Source organism: Hypanus sabinus, chromosome 1, assembly GCF_030144855.1.
Source record: "Hypanus sabinus isolate sHypSab1 chromosome 1, sHypSab1.hap1, whole genome shotgun sequence".
NCBI lineage: Eukaryota > Metazoa > Chordata > Chondrichthyes > Myliobatiformes > Dasyatidae > Hypanus > Hypanus sabinus.
In genome coordinates this window covers 151,301,733-151,323,242 of record NC_082706.1, presented here as the reverse complement: position 1 = coordinate 151,323,242, position 21,510 = coordinate 151,301,733, and the positions used below count along the sequence as shown (strand labels likewise).

The 21,510-nt window shown below is 39.4% G+C and overlaps 2 protein-coding genes across 8 annotated transcripts in view; both read left to right on the top strand.

The window, feature by feature from the left end:
* Positions 1-8,016, top strand: part of LOC132399125 (copine-3-like) — a 48,369-nt gene extending 40,353 nt beyond the window's left edge. For 5 of the 6 annotated variants that reach the window (XM_059979160.1, XM_059979151.1, XM_059979177.1 and 2 more), the window contains 6 exons: positions 441-574; positions 1,904-1,958; positions 2,044-2,095; positions 4,585-4,718; positions 5,495-5,731; positions 6,393-8,016. In XM_059979160.1, the coding sequence (XP_059835143.1) occupies positions 441-574; positions 1,904-1,958; positions 2,044-2,095; positions 4,585-4,718; positions 5,495-5,731; positions 6,393-6,608 (828 nt within the window). In that variant the 3' untranslated portion in view covers positions 6,609-8,016. The remainder of the gene's footprint in view (positions 1-440; positions 575-1,903; positions 1,959-2,043; positions 2,096-4,584; positions 4,719-5,494; positions 5,732-6,392) is intronic. The other variant, XM_059979134.1, reaches the window with a different exon arrangement.
* Positions 8,017-11,077: 3,061 nt separating this feature from the next.
* LOC132399112 (copine-3-like) overlaps positions 11,078-21,510 on the top strand; it is a 59,071-nt gene continuing 48,638 nt past the window's right edge. The window contains exon 1 of one of the 2 annotated variants that reach the window (XM_059979097.1): positions 11,078-11,199. The gene's annotated coding sequence lies outside the window, so the exon portion shown is untranslated. Of the gene's footprint in view, positions 11,200-11,311; positions 11,441-21,510 lie in introns of those variants that run through there. The other variant, XM_059979107.1, reaches the window with a different exon arrangement.

Genomic DNA, 21,510 nt, shown 5'->3' with positions numbered 1-21,510 from the left:
AATAGATGTAAATGTGTAGGACATTACAAAGACATAGTTCAAAATGAACCAGATTATGAATGAAATATTCCAGGATACTTTCTTTAATGCCTATTTCAAAAGTTATTTGGAAAGTGGGAATCTGATGAATAAAAGATGAATGTCAATAGTAGAAAAAACGAGTAAAATGATCAGTGTCAGTGGAGTTACAAAATTTGCTTAGCCACAATTAAGGACCCTGTGCAATGAACTACTATCCTTTTCTGCAACTATTTTAAAACTAATAGAATTATGGTCACTGGATCCAAAGTGCTTGCTGACAAATACTTCTGCCGCTTGCTCTACCTCATTCTCTAGGAGGAGATCCAGTGTTGTTCCTCCTCAGTTATTCTCAAATAGCAGAAAATGCTGGAAATGAAACAAATCATGTTCACATCAATATTTTCTTTCTTCTTTCTAAGGTTGGCATTGATTTCACTGGCTCCAATGGTGACCCTCGTTCTCCTGATTCTCTGCATTATATAAGTCCTAACGGGTATAATGAATATCTGATGGCAATCTGGTCCGTTGGAATGGTTGTTCAAGACTATGACACGTAAAATATTCCTTTTGTTTTGCCTGTTGTGTTTCTGTTAGAAAATAAGGATGTTACAAATACCTAAGGAATGTATCTAATCATTAACAAATAATAGGCTAAGTAATAATTTAGCTTCTACTTGCAATTTGTAGTTACTAATTAAGTAGTTTTGTTTAAAGTCCATTTCTTGCCTGTCTCCGTCACTCTTCACCAACTCACACATTTGTAATTGCTATTTGCTATAGAAGATCAGATGGCTTGTATCACGGATCATTCTTTTTGAGCAATGCATAATACTTTGATAACAATATTTTTACTGTAATAGAATTATTTCTAGAATCTACCATTCCAGGTTCACTGTGAACAATAGCTGCTATCTCAAATTTGCTGGATCTGGATGAGGAATCTAGATGAGATCCATCTAGCCTAAGACATGTCAGAGTTCAGTATGAGGCCCTGACCTCTTACTACGCAATAGACAACCCCTGACTACATTTAACAGATAACAATTGTACCCCCACCCTTTCCTGCACCTCAGCTTTAGCATAGCAGTTAATGCAGTGCTTTCCAGCGGCAGCAGTAAGATCAGGGTTGAATTCACGATTTTATATATTTTCCCTGTGACCACATGGGTTTCCTCCTGCTGCTCTGGTTTATTTCCACATTCCCAAGATGTATGGTTAGAGTTAGTGAGTCGTGGGCATGATATGTTGGCACCGGAAGTGTAGTGACAGTTGCAGGCTGCCTAGCGCAATCTTTATCTAATCTTTACCTTTAATTTTTAAATGACAGGGATTTCATATTTTTAAATGTTTCTGACATTTAAATTGTACTGTAAATGAGACAAAATCTCCTTTTTTTTAAGGTGACTATTTAAATTGGCTAAAAGCATGAATCGTAGCATCAGAAATTTAAATAAATCAATCAGATCAGTCTTGCTGCATTTTCTGCAGCCAAACAATTGAAATTAAAGGGCTTGCAGAACATGGGTCACACCTTGTTTATCCTTAGAAACCAACATAAAACCTTGGCTTCTTGTAAGATCCCGTTCAATGGGAATTCTTGGAGTTTGACATTCTTAAAGTTAAATGTTCACAATACTGGGCCTGGACCAGCAAGTGCCAACAGTTCAATCTAGATCTCTTCAATTAGCAGCAGTACTGAGATCATTGTCTTCAACAAGTGGTTATTTGAAAAAGAATGTGTCTGCCTTTACAGGATGTAATTAAAGAATGAAGATGCTGATGTTTGAGCTTTTGGATTTTAGAATATGATGAGATTTTCTATGGATCTTGACAGATAAAATGTATCAGTTTGATTCACATGATGTTAAATACTTCATTACAGTGACAAGATGTTCCCAGTATTAGGATTTGGTGCACAGATACCCCCTAAATGGCAGGTAAATCTAGATTTTTTTGTATGTAATAATGCTTTTATTCAGAATTGGAATTCAAAACATATAATGTATATTTGTTTCCCTTTAGGTATCACATGAATTTTCAGTTAATTTCAACCCTGAGAACCCGTACTGTGCAGGTATGCAATTCCATAAAATGTATGATATTGAGTTGAAAATAATAGTTTTTAGCAATGGTGGAAATGTATAATTATAGACTTTGAAGCAACTCGCACAGAATGCAGGCCAGGCAGCATCTATGGAAAAGAGTAGAGTTGGCATTTTGTGCCGAGACCCTTCGGCAGGACTCATATTAATACTTGTGCAAACAAAGTCATATCCACAGAAAGTTAATTAAGATGGCAGCCTTTTCTCTTCTGCTTACAATACAATCAGAATTCCCTTGCGTATAGATGTGCCGTGATAGACATGCATACTGTTGATAAAAGGTCATACAGTAGGAACACATCTCTACATGATGAGAATCATTGGAGGGTGGTGGGCAAGGTGTACTTTACACGAAGTCATGATCTGAATATTTTTCTAGGAACACAGCCACGCATCATTGATTTAATCATTATATTGGTGGAAGTGAAGAATTGTATACCTAAGGTGTTTTTAAAATTAGAAAATGACTTGCAAAAATATTATTGATTGCAGAACTGCTTGGGAAATTTAATTCTTTTCCCTGTTGCCACCAAACTGAAAATAATAAATTATTATTAGACAAACAAATTTGTTGATATTGCTTTGCTTTTTTAATATCTTTTTCTTGCCTGCAAAATAGATCACTGGGTTACATTAAATATTCAGATGATTCTCGACACTTGTATTAATTAAAAATTAAAGTGCTATATTGCAGAAGAACGTTGACATCCCATAAGCAATATGAGTACATGTACTTTTGAGAGGGTTGAACGTCCATGCATTTTAACACAGATTTGAGTTGAAGAAATTGCCTGAATGTGTGGCATGGAGCCTCTTCATTAAGTAGATGAGGAAATCTACTAATTCAGACTTTTCATGTTTGTATGTTAAAGTAACTTTAAAAATGTGAAAAAAATAACCATCAAAGCCTTGTTTTGTTAGAGCCCAGGAGCATTGTTTTGTAAACCTGATGTCTCTATATTTTACCTGCAAAGATTACATTCTGGTTTACCATCTGGAAATATAGAGCATTAGTCAAAGTGAAGTGTAATGTCTTATGCACAAGTACACGCAAGCACAGATGCAATGAAAAATCTTTCTTGCAGTAGCCTCTGGAGTTCATAACATAAAACACAAACAAATATTTTTACATGGAAGAGCACAATTAAAACAGTCTATTTTTAGTGTAAAGTGATCGAACTGGTCATAATGTTGCTTAACTGTAAAGATAAGGGTTGTTAGTTGGTTCAAGAATTGAATTGAAGGGAAGCAGCTGTACTGGAACCTTATTTTAGGGGACTTCAGGCTTCTCCACCAAATGCTCAGTGGTATGGTGTCGTGAGAAGATGGCATGGTTTGGATGGTGGGGATCTTTGGATGTTGCTTTCTTGTAGATACTTCTGATGGTAGGGAGGGATGTGCTTGTAATGTATTGAGCACTTCTTGCATTCTTGCATATTTGAATTGCCATGCCAGACCATAATGCAACTAGTCAGGATACTTTCAACAGAACATCTGTAGAGGTTTGGTAGAGTGTTCATTGACAAAGAAAAACACTTTTGGAGATGAGAAGTTACTTACAAAAGATTTCTTTTTCAGTTTTCTAAGTTATTTTTTCTTGGCTTATGACAGTTGTAGATGTGGTACTGCTGATAGCATTAATTTCTAAGATTTATACCTGCCCTGCAAACTTGTGTAGCATTCTCATTGTAGTTGTATTTTTGTAATCAAAGAAATGTTATCTGTGTGTGAAAACATGGCAATTTTAATCTCAACTCACTCATGAATAATATTGCTTCAATGCATTCTATTTTATAAGAGTATCTTAGAATTCCTTGCACAAAAAGCACATATAGACTGTGTTCAATTTATAGTGGGGTGTATTCACCATGAAAATCACCAAAGCAGCTTATATTGATTTAGCTATTTTTAAAAAAAAGAGGTTTGTTTCAGTCATCAGTTTTGGCTCTATGTATCACAGCTTCATGTCTTTAAATTGAGGCACTCTAGCACTATCTGTCCAGCACTAAATTAAAATGTCTTAAGGTTGTGATTCTTGGCTGAGGGCATGAATCCATAACCACCAAGCTTTGAGTCCAGGTTGTTGCCTCATTTCCAATATCTTTCAAATCTTTTTGCAATTCAAGCAAAGCTCAATCTGAAGTAATTGAGATGAAAAAATCAATATATGCCGATACTCAGAAACCATGTGGTTCTTTAGCTTTGTATGTGTATTGCAGGTACTATGGTTATTAGATGCCTTGTTATCTGGAGTAAAATGTACAATGAGAACACATTTTTGTATTAATGTTCCTATTCAAAACTTGCCTTGCATATCATTAATAGAAATGGTTATAGAGAACGCTGACTTTGCTATTGAAACAACTTTTACAAAGTGAATGCAAGAAAAATATCTAACATTTAAAAATGTAGCTATGCAAGGTTGTCATCAATGACTATCTTCCCTCAATTTATATGCTAGGAGTACAAGGAATTGTGGATGCCTACCGCAGTTGCCTTCCTCAAGTCAGACTATATGGACCAACAAACTTTTCCCCCATTATAAACCATGTGGCAAGATTTGCAGCTGCAGCAGCACAGCAGCAAACTGCATCGGTGAGTGTGAGGAAAAATTACAAATATCAAAAACAATACGATAGCAGGAAGATACTACTGTTCTTGTCAACCTTGATGGACATATTGTAGAAAAGAACAGCATAGGAACAGGGCTTTTAGCTGAGCAAGATGCCTTCTGCCTGCACATGATCCATAATCCTCTGTTCCTTACATATTCATTGTGACTGTCTAAAGATCTTGAAAACAACTATTGTAAATCCTTCCACTATCACACCTGGCTCCTACTGCTCTCTGTGTTTTAAATAAACTTGCCTTGCACATCCCTTTAAACTTTGCCCTTCTCAACTTAAAGCTATGCCCTTTGGTATTTGATATTTCTACCTTGGGGGAGAAATGATTCTGCTATCTATCCTATCTATGACTCTTATAATGTTGTATATTTCTATCAGGTTATCCCTCACCCCCTGATGTTTCAGAGAAATCAACCCAAGGCTTCCTGCTACCTCAACACTACCTGCCCCTCTACCTATCTTTGCATCATCCACAAATTTGGTCACAGAGTCATCAACTCTGTCATCCAGATCACTGACATATAGTGTGAAAAGAGCCAATCCCAACCCCAGGCCTCCTTTTAGCCTCCCTCATTTTCCTCTTAAATTTTCTGTTACAAATTTTGTAATGCAATATCTTCATGTGCTTTGCTTTTTTTCAAAACCATGTGCAACATGATAAATGTTTAAAGATAACGGAGTAAAGGTGACCCTATCTAACACAATTTACCTTTGCATAACTTGTGATCTTCTTTCTTTTAACAGCAATATTACATCTTGCTGATCATTACAGATGGAGTTATAACAGATTTAGATGAAACAAGACATGCCATTGTAAATGCTTCTAAGCTGCCAATATCTATCATCATTATTGGTGTTGGTGGGGCAGATTTTAGTGCCATGGAGTTTCTGGATGGTGATGATGGAGTTCTAAGATCACCCACTGGAGAACCAGCTATCAGAGATATTGTCCAATTTGTACCATTTAGGAAATTCCAGAATGTGAGTAATTTGTTAATGCTGAGAGTAAATTCTTGAGGTCAATTTTATTTCTAATGTGGCCAAAGTCATATTGATTTGCAGGAGAGAAATAATTTGCCCTACTCCACATTGCAAGTATTTCTTAAGAATTGTTAATGCAGATAAAATATCCTTTCAAGTTGCACCATCTTGTTCAAAGTGACATTTAACGTACAATACAATTCTCATTTGATTTATGCCCCAGAAAACGTCTCACTTAATTTTTGGGTAATATGGTAAATGTATGACCTCTAGAAAAATGTCAAGTAAATAAGGTTCTTAAAATATTTTTCACTGTTGTTGTAAAATCAGAGTGATAGAATTTTGTTTGACTATATATGTTTGAGATCAAAGATTTCAATGCAATGTGAAGTACAAGAAATATTCCATGATAATATAATAGAGACAAAGGCTATTGAATTATTTCTTGAATAGGTGGATAATTTTCTAATTCTTCCCAGTGTAAATGCAACATTCAGACTAAAAACATTGTATTACAAGTTAAACCCAGTACTTGTGTCCATACAGGAGTAAAATGTTTTTATTTAAAATTAATCACCTGTTTGTAGGATAATGTCAGATCTGTTTACCATTGTGCACTTTTTCAAAAAAGCCTTACAAATTTCCCTTACCTCTTCCACAGGCTGCCAAAGAAGCTCTTGCACAAAGTGTACTGGCTGAAGTGCCTCAACAAGTGACCTGTTACTTTAACATGCGGAAAATCCCTCCTCCAAATGATCGAAAGCCAGTAAATGAATCAAAGCCGGTAAATGAATCAAAGCCGGTAAATGAATCAAAGCCGGTAAATGAACCAAAGCTGGAAAGTGAGCTGAAGCTTGAAGACTTGCTGGATTTCTAGCTGATGGGGAAAGTCAAATTTAACAAGCTGTTCTTCTGTACAGCAAAGAATTATTTTCCTTTTTTTTTCCCAAAGTTGGTCTGTTAATTTGGCCTGATAACACAAGACATAGGTGTGTGTCTTCCTATGCACAAGCTCTAGAAAGGGGGACAAGTTAAGCAATGGTGTTGCTGTATGAATTATACAGAATTGTATTTTATTTGGCCTCTTTTGGTCTGAGCGAAATTAAGGTAGCACTCAATTGGTACTTCTGCCTATGATGACTACAAGAAGTAGTGAATATTATATAAAGTTAGAAGTTTTGGCTGATTGGATCTTAAGCACTAATACTTGGAATATAGATAGATAGATACTTTATTCGTCCCCAAAGGGAAATTCAACATTTTTCCAGTGTCCCATACATTTATTGTAGCAAAACTAATTACATACTGTATTTAACTCAGTATAAATATGATATGCATCTAAAATCACCCCCCCAAAAAGCATTAATAAATAGCTTTTAAAAAGTTCTTAAATAGTTTCAATATTTTCAAAACTCTAAAATTGCCAATTATAGGTAAAACTGTAATAATGCTAAAGTGCCAATTTGGGCTGTTAGTTTTGATCAGCTGTATAAGCAAGTTAATGTTCTTACTGGTTTACTTATGTGAGTAACATCCCTGATTTAAATTGTATTGATCATGTCAGCCACCTTATTTCTAGTAGGCTCCAGTGAGTTACTTTGACAATAGACAGCATTGATATAATTTAAAAAGAAAGGCACAAGAGAGAAATTAAGAATAATTTATCATGCTGCTTTTACATAATTTCTGGGTTGCTCTAACAATTTGATCTATAGTATAAATTACACAAGTTGACTACACCATAGGCTTGCTGATGCAATTAACTTCTCACTGGAATGGCTTCCTGCAGGTGTAGCCACAAAATGGCAGTTCATCATGAAAAAGGAAGGAGAAAGGGAAAAAAAAACGTTTTTCTCTTTAAAGCTTGCTGTCAGAATTCTTTCTATTACAGTGGATTTCTGTTGATTTGCTCATCTGGGCATCTCTGCATAATTCTCCCGTACTAAATATTTTGGTTTATTAAAGCTGCTTCTTCATTTTATATCATATTTTGAACCAAATAATCAGATTGAATTTGCTTTTTCAACTTTGTAGATGAACTTTTGTCCTATATTGTTCTCTTGCATTCTTAATTTTTCACTAACATTCAGTACAAATATCTGTATGTAACAATGAAATGCAAATGTGTGATTTTAGTGTTGTGCATTATATAGAATGAAAAGACATCAAATACTTTGCCAAAGTTGTTGAGAATTATATTAGGAAAAGAAAATTGTTCAGAAGACTCTGTAAGCAATGCACGTTCATATAGCTCTGCAATAAAAAAAAGCTTAAAAAAAAGCTTAAAAGGCTTGTCTTTTACATTGTCATGTTTATTTTAGGGATGATCTTGTGTATATATTTTTGTCCACCATACAGAATTAATATTGGCTGGAGGGGTGAGATAAATGAATTCAAGCACCTGATTTGCTTTAGTTATATCCTCCTGGTAATTGATGTCTATGGCCAAATTACCTACTGGTAATTGATGTCTATGGCCAAATCTTAAATTCAATAAAAAAAAAACAGAATTTGGCAAAATTGCAACTTAATGCTGTTCATGAAGGTATTTTAATGATGCCAGTTGTTGTTTCAAGCAATCAGAAAGCAAAAATGAATAATATACTGCAATTGCATTAAACCTTCCTCAATTATTTTATTTCAAAGGTGAAAGGTCAAAGGTAGAGTGACTTGAAAAGCTGTTCTTGCATTCTCTACATTAGTTGATTTTTGATATATTGGCATTGAGTAATATGGGGCCAATCAAAAACTCTAATGATCAAACTGTGATTAAAAACCCTACAGCACAATACAGGCCCTTCGGCCCACCATGCTGTGTCGAACATTTACTTGAGAAACTACCTAGGGCTACCATAGCCCTCTAATTTTCCAAGCTCCATGTATCTATTTAGGTGCCGCTTAAAAGACCCTATTGTATCCGTGTTCACCACAGTCACCAGCAGCCCATTCCACGCACTCACCACTCTCTTTTTAAAAAAAAACTTAACCCTGACATCACCTTTGTACCTGCTTCCAAGCACCATAAAACTGTATCCTCTTGTGCTAGTCATTTCAGTCCTGGGAAAAAGCCTCTGACTGATCAATGCCTCTCATACACCTCTGATACACCTCTATCAGGTCACCTCTCAACCTCCCATCACTCCAAGGAGAAAAGGCCAAGTAAAGCATGCTCCCCAATCCAGGCAACATCCTTGTAAAAGGATTAGTTGTGTACTTTTCTAAAAATGTAACTATAAAATGTCCTGTCATAGTAATTAGAAGCTTGGACAAACAACCCAGAGTCTTAATTCAAATCCAGCAATGGCATCTGTGTAATTTAAATTCAGCCACTAACCTAGAATTTCGTGGGAAGAATCAGATCAATTAGCTTAGTAAGCATGATTGCAAAATCTATCACAAAACAAACATTAAAATCTCTTGTCCTTGCTGGGTGTGATTGGATAAGACTCCAAATCTACTCTGTGATTTATTGTTTAAATACAAATGAGAACTCTATTTAGGCTGCCCCTGGAGCATTGTGTTCAGTTCTGCTTGCCCCATTAGAGGAAGTTGCTGACGCTTCGGAGAAGGTGCAGGTGAATTTTATACCCGGATGCTGCATGGACCAGTGCTGCATCAGCACTGGACTTCAAGGCAGATAGTCCTTGGTTCAAACCCAGCCAGGTCCCAACCTGGCCAGCAGCAGTATCTGTATGGAAGAAAGGCCTGGCATGAAAATCCTTTTGACCCTATGGTCCATGAGATCAAGAAAAGTTGGACTTAACAACTGAACAACAGCAAACTATAAGGAGAGGTTGGACAAATTTGAGTTGTTTTCTCTGGAGTGATGGAGGCTGAAGGGATCTATGAAAGAAGTTTACAGGATTATGAGAGGCAGATGCAGAGAAGATGGCCAAAATCATTTTCCCAGGGCCGAATATCTAATACCAGAGGTATGCATTTAAAATTAGGGGGGCTAATTTCAAAGATGTGCATGGCAAGTTATTTTACACAGAGATTGGTGGGTGATTGGAACATGCTGCCTAAGATAGAGGTGGTGAAGGGAAATTTGACAGAGGTATTCAAGAGGTTCTGAGATGAATCCACAATTGTACTGGAAATGGATGTAAATATTGTGTAGGCAGAAAAGACTAGTTTAGCTCTGCATTTGATTACTAGTTGAACTACTTTGGCACATTTTAAGCTGAAGGATCCGTTTCTGTGAGGTACTGGTCCATGTTTGAAATGAAATGGGTTAGTGAACAGCATTGTTCAAGGAGAGGCAGTAAGTGTCGGTCTTGTCAGTAAGTCTGCATTCTGAAAATTATTTTGTAGGGGAAAAATGTAACCAGGGATTCCAGAGAAGTCAACATTTCGCTTCTAATTCCATCTGCACATTTCTCCGTATTAAAAAGCAGAATAAGGGCAAAAAGTTTCTGAGCAGATATACTGGTAATTAAAATCATTTAGTGTTTATTGAAAAGCCTGTTTCAAAAATGTGAACTTTGCAACCCACTAATGATTAATTGGTATAATTTGTATATTAAAATCCTTTTGTAACAGAAATAATTTAATTTCACGTACACATTCGTAAATTGTATATGAGATAACTGGGTGTTGTGGTATTCAAAGAGTTAAGGAAATCATGGTTCTGTCAATTGACAGTGTACAAGGCATTTAATAAAAACTAAAAGCGGTAGAGCTTAAATGTGTATTACAAAAATTGGATGTGATTGTGGTGGTTAAATTACCCGTCTTGACTAACAAACCCAAGACGCGAATTAAACCCACCAGGGTAGCTTGCAGTTTTTAATTCCTCATAATTTAGTAATTGAACCTAAGCGGAAAAATGTTACTTGCAGTAATGCCAAAAGATAATTGTATTAAAAAGCAGCTCTTTCACTGGATCAGGGAAAGGAATCTGCCGTGCTTGCCTCTGCAATCCCTCTTCATTGAAGATGACTTGCTTCCACGCTAAACCTGCAACAAGATAGTTGATTAGATTTATATGGGACGCTGCTGCTGGTAAAGGATGAAGCGTTTAATGCGGTGGATTTGTAGATAGCTCGGCAGTCATGGTACTGTTGTGTAGTTACTATCTTAATGTGTGCATCCAGCAGTGGTTTAGGAGTATTAATGAGAATGCAACATTCGGCCTCTAAATATAATTTGCCTTTGGATAGTGCTCTTCCGTAAGATTGTTAACATCTGCTCACTTCCTGCTGTTCCGTATTCCTATCGACACTTTTTATCTTTCATATTCAACACTCATTTGTTTTGCTTTAATAAAACGTGTTATTGTTCTGTCTTGGAAGTCCCTTTGCACGAATGAACCCCGTGGGGAAGCTGACCCCGCCCAGTGTGTGGCTGCTCGTCAGTTTCTCCAGTCGAATTCGCATGCGCCGCCACATCGGACGTTGTGGCCGCCGCGGATGGGTGTGTTCGCGGCGATTTGTTAGATCTGCCGAGTGTACTTGCAGGTCACCGAGGTTGTATATTTTGCATGTACTTCATTTTTAGTATGGAATTGTATTTAATAAGTTTATTTTTGCCGGTCTTGTTTCACTTTCGTTTAAAAGGAAGGTAGTGCAGTCAGCAAGAAGGGGCGTGGTTCAGTCGAACGTTTTACATCCATGTTTCAAATGCGTTCCGAGTGTCTCCATATGATGTGGGTTATTTCCGACGTCGACGGAAAAACTTCAGGCGGCTTCATTTGTTTGTGTTGCCAGGGTACTGTACTTTCAAATCCGTGTCTTCGAGGATCTTTGATTTTATTGGATCAATGCTGTACACAGTAATTTTAACCGTGTCAGATTTAAGCTGGGCGTGTTTTCCACTAAACTTTTATGTTCTGAATAGTTTATTCTTGTTAAAGTTATATAGGTCCCAGGTGGCAACACATTTGGAGTATGACATACAGTACAGCTTTAGTGCCCCAAGAAGAAACGTAGAGGAAGTGAAGTGATGATTCACCGGACTGATTTCTGGGATGACGAGGATTAGTTTGTGCTCACTACAACTTGGAGGGGCTGAAGTGAAACGTAAACATTTTTCGCGGTGCTAGCCAAACGAGATGCAGAACGCGTGTTTTTTTTTCTGAATGGGGTGTATAGATTGAGGAATCGCAATCTTGGGTTATTGGGAAAAGGATTATTAGGATTAAGATGAGAATTTTTTTCAGTCAGAGATTGGTTAACCGGGAATTTGTTATCATGGAAGGCTGTAGAAGCATCGTTGCTGAATGTTTTTAAAAAAATAGATAAATAAACTTAAAGTGCAGAAGGCATCAAACAATATGGGGAGCGAGCAGGAATGTGGCTGACACATGGGCAGACGTGATATTGACGAGTAAAGCAAGCTTTAAGGGCTGACTGGCCTACACATGGTCTTATTTCTATCTATTGAGCAATGTTCTTAAAGGCCTATTTGAAATTCATTAATATAGGGCAGATTACTACTGGCCTTGTGGGTGTAGTGTATTATCTACTTTTGATTTTATTTTTTATTATACATTTTGCTTTTGTTTAATTCACCATTACTTATCAGTTGTATCAAAAACAGTTTCACCTTGACCCATTACAACAACCCTATTAACAGTGTGGAAGAGTTAACCTTTTATAATGTACTGCTCTGGGCATGGGGACTCAGTGCAGAAAAAGCTGGAGCTTAAGGCTGATGTATGCTGGTTTCAGCTCCTCTTTGGTTACAGTTTCCTATCACCTACAATTGGTCTTTTAAAGTAGAGAAACATAAATTCTAAATATATATCTAATGATCTGGCTTCCGCTATTCTTATAGGCAGAGAACTCCCGAGGTTCACGACCCTTTGCAAGAAGAAATTTTTATGCACCTTTTTTAAAAAAACTGGCTCCTTATTTTATACTTATCCTCCCTTATTTGTGACCTTTCTTTTAATGAAAACATCCGAATGTCTGGGGTATCAAGTCCCGTTTAGAATTTTGTATGGTTAATAAGGTTATCCTCCTCCATTCTTGTGAACTTCAAGAATACTACGCTTCTCTTGATGGGACACCCTCTCACCTGAGGAGCTGGCTGGTGAATCTAATTTGGACTGCTTTCAGTGTTACTATACATCTTTTTGTAATGGGACAAAACTGTAAACAGCATTCCAAGTATAGTCTTGCCTTCAGCCTGCGCAGCCTCTGTCCTTGAACTCAATTTCTCTTCATAATAAATGCTAACATGCAGTCGCCATTCTTAAATATTAAATGTTAACTTTTTGTGATTCATGCAGTAGGACACCTAGATTTGCTATCTCACTCCATCCAGGTACTAATCTCTTGCGGCATTAAGCTCCAACATTAAGCTCCATTTGCTCAGTTATCACACAGTCACTCAGTGTCAACATTATGACCTGCCTTCTGACTATCTTCATATTAGTGACTTTGAAAGACTTTGAAATCTTATATTTCATTCTCGCCGTCCGTGTCATAGTGCAAATAGTAAACAACTAAGTGCGGAGATCTTGGATGCTCCAGAAGTTGCACCCCACTAGCCTGTAAATTCTAATTCTCAGTTGTCTATGCGAAAGCCGGTTTTCAGTCCATGTAACCACAAGCGTTCTTCCTGCTGGCTGTAAATTTGTGCATCAGCTTCTTATGTGGTACTGTACCTTGTCAAATGCTTCTTTGAAAACTAAGTACATTGTATCTACAGGTTTTTTTTTCTCAACTCTCCATCATATCCTCAAAATATACTACTTTGTCAAGCATGAATTTACCTCTGATAAAACTCTGTTGATTAGATTTGGTTATATTTAGCTTTCCTAAAGGAATAGTTCTTTCCTGTAGCATCTTGCCAACAATGGATGTTAATCTAACTGGCTTATAGTTTTTCACCTTTTGTGCTCCATTCTGCATGAAGTTCCCACATTTTCTGTTTTTCAGCCTTCTGGTACTCTCCTGGAGTTTAGAAAGTTTTGAAAATTTTGAACCTATGGGTCCACTATCCTTACAGCCACTTTCTTTAAAACCCTTGGATGCAAGCCATTGGGTTCTGCTCATTTGGGGTTTTCTGATGTTTTTTCCCTTGTAATTAAGGTTTTTGTAGGTCCCTTCTCCAGCTTTTTACTTGAAATTTGCCCAATAGTGAGGGGTTTATGCAGTGTTCTCCATGGTGTATACAGGTGCAAAGAATTCATTTAGCTTATTCTTTGTTTCCTGTTATTAATTCACCAGCCTTGTTCTCTAGATGTTCGCATCCAACTTAGCTGTGTTCTTCCTATTTATATATCCATGGTGTTACGTACCCCGTAACTGGGTCACTTACCAGCAAAGATAGAGAGGTCCGTTGAAGTCTGATGGTACTATTTTTAACAGTATTTATTGATAAAATACACAAAAATAATATCAATGCAAACATACAGATAATATAAGTCGTCAATACTAAATCTAAAAGCACGGGTATAATAATAATCAATAAGAAATAGCTCTATCGTTGTCTAGGGAATAATGTATTGTCCGATGGAAATATAAAAGTCACTTTAGTTCATTAAAGCTGTAGGCTGCAGCCTTCATTGGTTGGAGAGATAGACGGAGGTTTAACTTGCCCATTCCTGTTATGATGTCAATCCTTCGAGAGTCGTTGGGGGACTGGTTTCCCCTTTGTGGTTAGCTAAAGCCATGCTTCCATGGCAAGACCCACCAATTCTGAGGCAAATGGAAAGGGACGCACGTGGGCTGTTTCCACCGGCTTCACTATTACGCTGTTACAGGAGTTCTAGCGTTTCTTGTGGTGCGCCTGAGGGGCTGTTCCCACAGACCCTCTTTTATCCTGACTCACAGGGTCTCAGATGTCAGTCAGGTTGGGATGATGCAATCCCTCCACCAACCCCCCCTCCCCCCAGTTCATTGCCTGGGGCTTCGATGCATCGTACAGGATTCAATACACAATTCCGTCTCCAGGAGTCAATAGCCAGTATCAATGGTTCTGCCTTTCGGAGGCCAGGACACATTCCAAACTCTTTGTGGATTCTGCATGTCTTTCTCTCATTTCCCGGGTCTCCTGAACTGACTCAATAGTGATCTTGCGATTCTCACAAAGGAGAGGGCTACCCTGCACCCTTCGGCCCCTCAGAGCTGCGGCACATTCGTAACACCCCCTTTCTTCAAAGCGTTTTCACCAACGGTGAAAACGAAGTAGTACAGAGTCTTACAGGGTTTTAGAATCTTAACACAATACAAAAGTGTGTTTTTTTTTCTACTGAGTAATAGAGTTATACATTCAATTCAGCATCTAAATGGTTAATGATTACAGTGTCACTTCCTTTAATATCTAAACATCTTGTACCTTACTAAAGTCTTGTAGCATCAGACTTCAATTTAATAACCACCTATTTTTATTTCTTTCCTTCAACAAACAAAAACTAAAGAGTTGTGATCTTAGCTTACGTGTATACTACAAAAGTTCATGCAAAGACTAATCTTTATGTTGCTTTCAAACTTAACAGGCAGGCTTCTATGGGGTTGTCTTTATTATTCACATGCTTTGTCGAAATCCTGTAAAACCGGCTTTTGCTATTTAAAAATGGCGTCCCCATTAACCCTCGCCTCTTTTCCGGTTAATTCCCACGTGGGGAGCTTGGGCCCCCTGGCGAAATAGGTTTTCGTCCGCTCCTTCCATAGGAGTTATTTTATCAACAATGTGTCCCAAACTTAGACCATCTTCTGAATTTCCACCCAATTCTTTAATTTTACGCAAGTTGCTAGTTTTCTCTTCAGAACCCTTCAGGCTATTAGTTTTTAGTTCGAACTCTTTGTTCAAGCAGCATTTCAAATTCTGCCTTTTCACACCACATTCTGGAATAACAATAGCATGTGGGCCCCCCCCCCCCCCCCCGTCACCTTACAACTCAACCTGTAAGTGATCCGCAGGCTTTGTGATATCACACCATTGTCCCTGTAGCCTGGTGGCTGCCTTTGATATCAACCCAGCCTTTAAATTTTCTTCATTCAATTTGGGAACTACATATTTCCCGTTTCCTTCAATAATAATATTTATCTCCCCACTTTTGATCTCCGCATTAACTTTTAACACACCTTCGAGCACAAACACCTGGGAACTCTCACTTCCCACTATTACCAAGGATAACCCTTTCTTCCCTGAACCAAGTCTATCTGACCCACAAGGACTGCATTCCTTTTCAACTGAATCAAATACCTCAGACTTTTTCTGAGCTCCATTACTAGGTTCAGTACCACGTGCATCCACATCTTGGACACACTCAAACGGGACATCTGCCTCTTCCAGGCTTCCAATACCCGTACCCGGTCCAAATTCTAGATTCCCCTGATCCTCCCAGCTACTCTCCGGGCAACTCCCTTCCGGAGTAAACTCAACCTCGCGGGCTAAAACAACCTCATCTGCCAACCCAGCAGACTTCTTCAAGGTAAGGGCACCCTTTTCAGCTAGGACTGTCCTCATTTCATTATCGGGAACACCTTTAGAATTTTCAACTTCTTCAAACAGTTCTGCCAAACCAGACAGATTATCCATGTCCAACTCTGGACCTTTTAACAGCTCTATCTGTTTCTCATCTTTATTTTCTGCCTCTAGAACTTTTCTCCTCGCTAAGGGCAGGTCTTCCTTACTGTCTTTCACTTTACTACCCTTCGTTTTGCCACCCTCTAACCCCTCGTGGTACAGGGTCGGTAAAAACGTCTCGGCCAAATCAAAACTGGCCGGATTTAAACTGCTCCCTTTCTCAGCTGCCTTTCTCGACATGCTGCGAGTGATCGCACATGCGGGATAGATCTTGGAATCTAGGGGCGGGACCTCAACACTCACCGGCCAGCTTGTCAGCGTCATTGCTGACCAAACCTTACCACCGGCTAAATCGTTACCAAGAAGGACGTCTGCATCGGTTCTTGGGAATTCTGATTGCACCCTTATTTCAACTGGTCCAGACACCAGCTCACAATCCATAATGATCCTATGCAAGGACACCATTTCCGTCCCTTTTCCTATTCCTTTCACAGCTACCATTCCCGTCTTGCGACCAAAATCTAGTACCTTACTGCTGATCAATGATAGTTCAGCCCCCGTGTCTCTCCAGATCCGTACTGGAACTGGTGTGTCTCCCTCCCTCACGGACACGGTTCCGTTTGACATACAAGTCTCAGACCCTTCTCGTACTCTGTCTACCTGGGGATCTCATTGATTTACTGATTACCACGGCACATCCGATAGGGACTGCTGCTTTCTCTTTTCCTATCTCTTTCCTCGGAGCAAAGCACCTAGCTGCAATATGCCCCCCCCCTTCCACAATTAAAACAGGTCAAGCCCAGAAATCTCTGGACGTCTGGCCTTTCCCCCTCAATCTTACCACTAGCTCTCGGCGGGACCTCAGCCTCAGCCGATGGGCTTTCTCGATCGTTCCCACGGTCTCTCTGGGAATTTTTATTCGAGGAAAACTTTGTCTTGTGGGTTAGGGTATATTCATCTGCGAACCTAGCAAATTCTGAGATGGACTTATTCGGCTTCTCATTCAAATACATCCGGATATCCTCCGAAACACAACCTTTAAATTCCTCAATCAGAATTAACTCACTGAGACGCCTATAATCCTCGTCCACTATTTCCGCTGTACACCAACGGTCCAAGAGCACACCCTTCTCATAGGCAAACTTGGTATACGTCTGATTCCACCCTTTCTTTAAATTCCTGAACTTTTGTCTATACGCTTCAGGTACTAACTCATAACTCCGGAGAATGGCCGCCTTTACTTTGTCATAACTCCCCTCCTCTTCCTCCTCCATGGACAACGCCGTATATGCCCGTTGTGCCTTCCCTTTTAACACACTTTGTAACAACGCCACCCACTGATCTCTGGGCCACTTCTGATTCACTCCCACCTTTTCAAAAAGCAAGAAATAACTATCAACATCCGTCTCCTCGAACAGAGGTACTAACCTCACCTCCCGACTACCTTTAAACCGCTCCTCTCGGTCTGACCCTTGATCTCTTTGCCCTTGCCTTAACTTCTCTATCTCCAAGTCATGTTTCCTTTGTTTCTCTGCCTCCCTCTCCTTCTCGCCCCTCTCTTTCTCTTTCTCAGCTGCTTCCACTGTTTTAACTGAATTTCATGCTCTCTTTGTTTCTCAGCTCTTTCCTGCTCCCGTTTCACCTCTAACTCCTTTAGCTGGAGCGCATGCTCCCTCTCTCTCTCGGCCCTTTCTTTCTCCTTCTCAGCTGCTTCCAGCTGCTTTAACTTAATTGCATGTTCCAACCTTAATTTCTCCAACTCTAACTGAGCCATCCCACTAGCTGGTACCTTTTCAGGGATATTTTCCAATACCTCAGCTGCAATCACATTCTTCCCAATATAATACTGAGTTATTGCCCTTCGCACCTCCCGCTTTTTCATGGACAACCTCACCTCTGCGAGGTTTAGCCCTTTCGCCAGATTTATCAAGTCCGATTTGGTGGCCGCCTCTAGCGCCTCTAGAGTCGGGTTTTCTATAAATTCATCCACGTCCATCTTTGCTGGTTTCCCGTCTGGCCACCCACGTAACCAGATCCAAGTTTGGACTTACAAGCCCGATTCACTGGCCTCCCAATTTGGTGTCAAATCCTGAGACGAGAACCCCAACTGTTAGGTACCCCATAACTGGGTCTTACCAGCAAAGATAGAGAGGTCCATTGAAGTCTGATGGTACTATTTTTAACAGAATTTATTGATAAAATACACAAAAATAATATCAATGCAAACATACAGATAATATATGTCATCAATACTAAATCTAAAAGCGCGGGTATAATAATAATAATCAATAAGAAATAGCTCTATCGTTGTCTCGGGGATTATGTATTGTCCGATGGAAATATAAAAGTCACTTTAGTTCATTCAAGCTGTAGGCTGCAGCCTTCATTGGTTGGAGAGAAAGACGGAGGTTTAACTTGCCCATTCCTGTTATGATGTCAATCCTTCGAGAGTCGTTGGGGGACTGGTTTCTCCTTTGTGGTTAGCTGAAGCCGTGCTTCCGTGTTAAGACCCACCAATTCCGAGGCAAATGGAAAGGGACGCACGTGGATTGTTTCCACCGGCTTCGCTATTACGCTGTTACAGGAGTTCTAGCGTTTCTTGTGGTGCGTCTGAGGGGCTGTTCCCACAGACCCTCTTTTATCCTGACTCACAGGGTCTCAGATGTCAATCAGGTTGGGATGATGCAATCCCTCCACCAACCCCCCCCCCCCAGTTCATTGCCTGGGGCTTCGATGCATCGTACAGTATTCAATACACAATTCCGTCTCCAGGAGACAATAGCCGGTATCAATGGTTCTGCCTTTCAGAGGCCAGGACACATTCCAAACTCTTTGTGGATTCTGCATGTCTTTCTCTCATTTCCCGGGTCTCATACCCTGCACCCTTCTCAGAGCTGTGGCACATTCGTAACAATGGTAACTCTTGGCTTTTGTTTTGCTATTACATGCAAGATTTCTCTCAGAATCAACTTGTGCTTAGTCTTTAGCTGCTGAATCCTAAAAAATACCTAGTCTTCTGGACTACTACCTTTCAATTAAAAATTATCTTTGGCCCACTTCATTAACCACAAATTGTGCCTCTTTCTAAATGAAATAGCGTTCTGCTGAATGTATTGATCAGTTGTTAGCCAATCTGCCACTGTTCATTTACTGAACTGTCTTGAGGCTTATGTTCCCAGTTCAACTTGGAAGACTTCAGCTTCCTACCAATATAATTGTCTCATTTAAATTGTAGACTGGTTTTGGTCCTGCAGTATTCTTCCTACAATTACATTTGGAATTCTATCATAGTGTGGCTATTATTTCATAACAGATCTTTAACCACAAGACCTCCCAATAATCCTTCCTCAGTAGTCATGACTGAATCTAAAATGTTCCTGGTTGGGTTCCGTAGCATATTGTTCTGAGAAGCTATTCCTGAATGCATTACACAGATGCTTCTATAATTTGCTTGTCAGTTTGGTTTGTCTGATCAATATGTGTATTAAAATTGTCCATGACAATTGCAGTTCCATTCAAACATGTCTTGGATATTTTTCCAGTTAGGTTCTGTCCTATCGAGAGGTTACATTTTGGGGCCTATGGACTACTCTCATCTGAGTTATCTATCCTTTGCTATTCATGATTTCAATCCAAACCATTCTACCTTCTGCTGCCTCTATATCTTAACACTAATACCTTCCTTGATTAACAATGTTATCCCAACTTTTTTTTCCTTTGGCCTGTTGTTTTGAAATATTGTATAACACGCATTCCTTGTAATCCTGCAAGAACATCCTCAGAATGGTACTGAGATGACTCTCATGTTGTCTGTGCTGCAGTTGGGAAAAGCTAATTTTCATGATACTTGTACCGTTTGTGAGCATGCTTATGACAATAGACTCGTAGAGAAGTACAGTGCAGAAACAGGCCCATCGGCCTATCAATTCCATACTGAAACCACTTAAACTGCCTACTCCCATCGAACTGTACCTGGACCATAGCCCTCCATACCCCTGCTATCTATGTGCCTATTCAAACTTCTCCTGAGTGTTGAAATCCAGCTCATATGCTTCACTTGGGCTGTCAGCTCATTCCACATGCTCGTGGCCCAGACTGAAGAAGCTTCCTCCCGTGTTCCCCGTAAGCTTTTCACCATTATCCCACGATCTCTGGTTGTAGTCCCACACAACCTCAGTGGAAAAAGCCTGCTTGCATTTACCCTATCTATACCCATCATAGTTTTGTATATCTCCATCAAATCTCCTGTCAATCTTCTACATTCTGAGAAATATAGTCCTAACCTATTAATCTTTCATTATAACTCCAGTCTTCCAGAGCCGGCAACACCCTTGTAAATTTTCTCTGTGCTCTTTCAATCTTGCTTACATCTTTCCTGTTAGTGGATAACCAAGACTGCACACCAACATCTTGTACGACTTCAGCATAACATCCTGTCTCCTGTACTCAATACATTGATTTATGAAGGCCAATGTGCCAGTTTTCTTTATGACCCAATGTACCTGTGATGCCACTTTCAATGAATCATAAACCTGTATTCCCTGATGTCCTTTATTCCACCACACTGCTCAGTGCCCTACTGTTCACTGTGTAAGGCATACCCTGGTGGGTCCGACCCAAGTGCAGAACCTCGCACTTACTTGCATTAAATTTCATCTGGCTTTTTTCCAGCAGATGCAGATCCCTCTGTAAGCCATGATAGCCTTCCTCCCTGTCCACTGCACTGCCCCCCCCCCCCCATCTTGGTGTCATCTGCACATTTTGCTGATCCAGTTAACCACATTATCGTCCAGATCATTGATATAGATGACAAACAACGAAGGACCCAGCACTGATCCCTGTGGCACTCTGCTTATCACAGGCCTCCATTCAGAGTGATCTCCCTCTACTACCACTCTCTGGCTTCTCCTACAAAGCCAAGGTCTAATCCAATTTACTACCTCATCCTGAATGCTGAACAACTGAACCTTCTTCAACAGCCTCCATGTAGGGCCTAGTCAAATGCCTTCTAAAGTCCACGTAGACAACATTCACTGCCTTCTTTCATCCACTTCCCTAGTAATTTCCTCAAAACTCTATAAGATTGGTCAGACATGATCTACCATGCACAAAGCCATGCTGACTATCCTTAATCTGTCTCTGACTGTCGAAATACTTATATATCCAGTCCCTTAGAATACCTTACAATAACTTTCCAACAACTGACCTGTAAAATCCTCGTTTATGTTTAGAGTGATTTTTAAACAGTGGAACAACGCTGACTCTCCTCCAATCCTTTGGTACCTCCTTTGTTGCTA